The sequence below is a fragment of the Frankliniella occidentalis genome, unplaced genomic scaffold, assembly GCF_000697945.3.
Source record: "Frankliniella occidentalis isolate FOCC.00 unplaced genomic scaffold, Focc_3.1 Scaffold105, whole genome shotgun sequence".
Classification (NCBI taxonomy): domain Eukaryota; kingdom Metazoa; phylum Arthropoda; class Insecta; order Thysanoptera; family Thripidae; genus Frankliniella; species Frankliniella occidentalis.
The window spans coordinates 730,811-735,695 of NW_026267234.1; the positions used below are offsets into that span (position 1 = coordinate 730,811).

Sequence of the window (4,885 nt, forward strand, 5' to 3'; positions counted from 1 at the left end):
AGCGAGTGAGCGGGGGGAGAAAGAGAGAGAAAGAGAGAGAAGGGCGGGAGAAAGAGAGGCGAAGAATGCAAGCCTGTCCCTTTCCTCCTCGTGATCCGCTTAGACGAGTCTTGTTTGCGCAAAGTACTCGACCGTGCGCCATTAGGGTGTTGGGTGCCAATGGCTTATCAGAAAACAGGGCCCGACCGGACAGGGGGGGGGGGGGCACGCCCGACAGCAAGACAGCAGGGCGTGCAGGGACACTCACCTGCGAGTCTGGCCGGGTGGCCCGTGGCCCCGCGGCGCCGCCAGGCCTTCCCGGTGAATATGACCAGACCACCGCCAGCGAGGTCCTTGTCCCGGACGGACGGCGACGCGTGTCAGCAGTGGCGAGAGGCGAGGCGACAGGCCAGAGCACCGCGAGTTAGGCATGATTGTTGGAAGAAGCGGCGATAGAAGGCATATGTAAATGGGCTGTGTGTACTCCACAATGATGATCATAATTGTCATCAGCGCCTTCACGAAAACCTGGGGCAAGTCGGCGGACCGATCGAAACGGCCGGATGCCGTCAAGACACTGGTGGATGGTACCACAGTGTTCATTTTCGGATCAATCGTGTCTCATTCTTGTGACCAGCACAGTGGTACCAGCACTTTTGGCAACCGAGCCCCAAACAACCCTCCCCCATTCCCCCAATCCCCACGCGTCTCGATCCCGCTCCCGCGCCTTGGTCATCGCGAGCGAGGGGCCGGGCCGCGGCAAAACACGACGGGGATCCCCGAGAGCGTCCTCCCGTAATCCCCCTCGGTGCATCCCCCGGGGGGCGTGCACGGCGAGGTGTACGGCAACATAACATAAACAGCAAAGGCAGGAGGTCATGAGTTTGCAGCTTCCTCCACCCCCCCCCCTCTCTCCCTTCCCAGCGCGGAGCCACGACCATTGCTCAGGGTAAACAAAAACAACGGCATGTCCCTTCTTGCCTTACGGAGAGAAAGGGAGGGAGAATATCGCACGTTTGCCGACGTGTTCTGCATGACTTTGCCAGGAATATGCAGTACTACATAGAAGAGATATTAAAGGTGAGCGTGTTTCCTTTTAAAAGTAACTATCAGAAAAGCCGCAACAATAGTTGAAGACATCAACACACTATCATATAAAAGTCAGCTGTCGGATGGAAAGGGAGAGACAGTGAGACCATATTCAGGGAGCACTACCACGTGGCTCTATAAAAAAAATCTACAAATAAATGCCTGAAACGGCAACTGATAGATAGATTGTCGCGGTTGTCTCGGCCCGGGACCCGCGGGCTGCCCGCGCGGTCATCAGAGACACACCAGGTCAGCCGTCAGCTGATTGCAAGCTTTTCTTATACTGTTTTCCTAAGGCTCGGTGGCACGCGTGCTGTTACGGAAATGAGATAGAAGGCTCACGATAGAGAGGAGAGCGAGAGAGAAACAGAGAGAAAGAGAGTTATTCTAAGATTATTTATCAATTATAGATATTTCGGGAATTCCACAATGCGCTGTGAAGATGCAAACCCCGATCCGTCTCGCACCCGAACGACTCTGCGCGTGCGCGCGCACGGTTCAAATCCAAGATGAGGAAATCGGGTTTCCCGGGACACTTGACACATTTGTTTAAGACGAAACGACATGTATAATCGTGGCGCTGCTGACGCACTCCATCCTCGACAGCACCACAGAGCTTGCTGCAAGCCTTGTTTTACATTTTTCCTGTCTCTCCTCGCTTTGCGATCCGCGGATATGCTACTCGATAAAACTACAGGATGGTCGGTTGGTTAGTCGGTTCAAGAGAGTGTGGCCGGCACGGCGGACGCGACGCGACGCGACACGCGACGCGCGGCCCTGAAGCCTCGCCCTGTGAAGGTGACAGCAGGCGAGCTCGAGGTGTCAAGAGTCGGGAGACGCTGTTTCGGCCGCGGGCTTGGCGACCGGCCGGGGCCGGGGGGCCACAGCGGGGCATTGACGCGGTGCTATCACGGACAACGAGTCCACGATCTGCCCTCCCCTCGCCTCCCCGCACCGCACCGCACCGCCAAAATGAGCCCAAGCAGGGGGAGCCGTACAGCAGAGCCGCGCGGCCGGTGCGCATGCGTGGTGGCGCGGGGCGGCGGGCCGCCGAGGTGAGGCGAGGTCACTCATGGCACGGCCCATGAGGTCGTATCGGGGCAGATACGAGGCTCCTCTTGCACCGCTTAGCAGTAGTGGCCGTCTTGTTGCTGCGGGAAGGGTATTTTTAGTATTTTTAGATAGTCGGTAATGCCGTTACCGGCACTGACAAATTTAAAAGGCCTCTTTCGGTTTAGACCATCATGGCCCTCTTTCAAAACACAAAACACTTTTCTAACGCAAGAACGATAAAACATGTAAAGTAATTTAACTAAAACGAATTACTTTGTGCATTTATATGAACGGCTCCGGTCGGATCATGAACCTTGGGCCAAAAGAGGCCTCGTGGTTAGTCAAGTCAAGTACCCCTAAAGACCCCCGTGACGATCTCTCATGATAACTTTATTTCCGAAGATTCTTGAAAATTCCCCATTGATCACTTTACCCATTTCAGAGCTTCTCCAAGAAGTCGGAGGAAAAAGTATGCCACACCATTACTTCGTCAACGGAAAAGACGGAGGAAAAAGATTGAGGATAATGGGATGCAACCGGGCATCACTGAGAGGCGCGAGCTGGGGTGGTTTTCCTCTGGGGGTGGGAGGGTCGAGAACAGGGGAGGTGGGATTAGGGGAGATGGGGGCAGAGTTTTTGTGTTTTGTTTTTAAAATTTGGCGCTGTTCCCCGTCCAATTCTCTCCCCTTGCTGCCCCTTTCTCTCGGTCGGGTCGGAGGTTAGTCACTCCGCCCGCAGCCCTTCGTCGCCAGGTTGAGTCACACGACAGGCGCTGCGGCGCCCGGGAGGACCGCCGTATCCCGTGCGGCTCTCCGGGGCAGTTACGCCCGTCATTTGTCGCGCTTCAAGATTATTGGGTATACTCCAACCAAGCGCGACACTACAGCAGCGAGGCTCTCAGCTCAGCTGTGCGCGGGGAGCGTATGTGTCGGGGGAGGGGGGGAGGGGGCGAGCCGAGCGGAGCCGAGGGCACGCCGAGTGGGGAGAGGGGCTCGGCTCGGGCGAGGGACGCGAAGAGGAGGGCGAGGGGGGCGTCTCAGCTGAGCGCTCGGCTCGCGGCTCGGCTCGCCTGCCAGGCCGAGCAGTCCCGTGCTTTGGTTCGAACAGAGAGGACGGGCTGCTGCCGCTCTCCCGCCTGGAAAACACACTTGTTGTTTACATCCCAGTGTGTCACTTGGACGCTTTGCCTCTCTCGCCGCGTTCGAGGCACCGTCTGTTACTAGGCAACGGAGGACTACACCCACTAAAAAGGATTACTACAGCCAACCTCAAGCAAAATACCAGCCGTGTGTTGTGCGTTTGTTATTGTGTTGCTTTGTCTCTATTGCGAAGAGAGAGATAGTGTGTGGAACATTCCGACCGGAATGTGATAGTGTTCAAAGTGCAATTCGAGTCTGACCGATCGTCGCTTTGTCGAGACGGGAAGTCCCAACATCTGTGAAGTGAAAATAGTGGAACAGTGATTTGTTTTTGAAAGCGTCTTCCAAGGACGACCTAGTTGTGCATTTATTCCAGTCATATTGCCCCTGGAAAACTGTAGTTGCGTACGAGCAGGACCTCGTGTGCCTTCCGGAAAGTGATTGAGAGGCCAACACCATACCACCCCTTTGTCGCCATGGCCGGACTGAGGACCTTTTTCCTGACCTAAGAGCGAAAGGACGACCGCCCCAGTGAAAAGTGAGGTTATGTGTCAGTGAGCGTCCGAGACCGCCCAGCGGAGAGCCATGGGTGTGCACAAGACCACAGAGCACGAGAGCGGCTACTTCGAGGACGAGAACTCCGACGACGACGCCATGGGTGTCTGCGGTGGAGTAGGGCGTCGCGCGGCCCCCGCGGCTCCGGCGTCGGCGCCCATGTCCACCTGTGACGCCGTCAACAACAATGTGCCCCCGGGCCACGACTGTTGTCATGCCATCCGGCCAGCGATCGACAGAGGTAAGACTTGCTCGCCGACAGGTGATGCTGGGTGTGTCCGCGCGCCGCGCACCGGCGACAGCAGCGCTTGTTCTCCTCAGGTGCACAAGGAGGCCGCGGTCCCGCTGGAAGCGCTCGCAGCACCCCGCCGCCCAGCGCGGGGGTGGAGGGAAGTGCTCCTTTCGGGACTTCCCCCAGCGGGATGCAGGCCTGCATGTAGTTAGTAGTACAGGCGATTCAGCGTCTGAAGTATGGATCTTTGGGTCAGTTTTTGCTGACATCGCCCCGGACGATTGTATTTATTCACCATGCATGTCGGAGGGGTTGTTTTCCCGTCGGTTGTCCCCGGGGTGTCCCGCGGGATGGGCAGGGGGTGGGTCCACCTCGTCCACCTCCAGGCCGGGCTGGACTCCCCTGTACAGCTGCGCAGCCGGGCAGCTTCCTCGGGCGGTGTGTCTCTGTACTGTCCGCGCCGTCTGGCTGGCATTCCTGCCGTCTGTCATGAGAAGGCCGCCCACTGTGGTACAGTAACAGGTTCGACTAGAGAGAACCCCTCCAGAAGTCTGCAGCGCCAAACGCGGTAGCAGTTTCTTCATCCACATCAGCACAGCCCCAGCGCCGTGTTACTTTTCATCCCCTTTCCCTGAACCCCTTTGCCTCCCCTTTCCCTCTCTGGCAGGCACCCCGTCGCCGCTGTGCCGTCCAAAACAGCTGTTTAGTCTTTTACTCCAGCGGCTTTGAATGCGAGCAGTCGTTAGCGCGCGGCGAGGGGTCGCGCCCAACCCCCGGCGGGCGGGCGGCGCCCTGCGCCATCCCCTTTAAGTCCAGGAGGCCGCGCGGCGGGGGCGGG

The 4,885-nt window shown here is 57.8% G+C and overlaps 1 protein-coding gene across 1 annotated transcript in view; it reads left to right on the plus strand.

Annotated features, from left to right (window-relative positions):
* Positions 1–3,182: 3,182 nt before the first annotated feature.
* LOC113210281 (ribosomal protein S6 kinase alpha-5) overlaps positions 3,183–4,885 on the plus strand; it is a gene marked incomplete in the record, with an annotated part of 69,369 nt that continues 67,666 nt past the window's right edge. Inside the window, 1 exon segment of the mRNA XM_052269847.1 lies at positions 3,183–4,056. Coding sequence (XP_052125807.1) covers positions 3,846–4,056 — 211 coding nt within the window.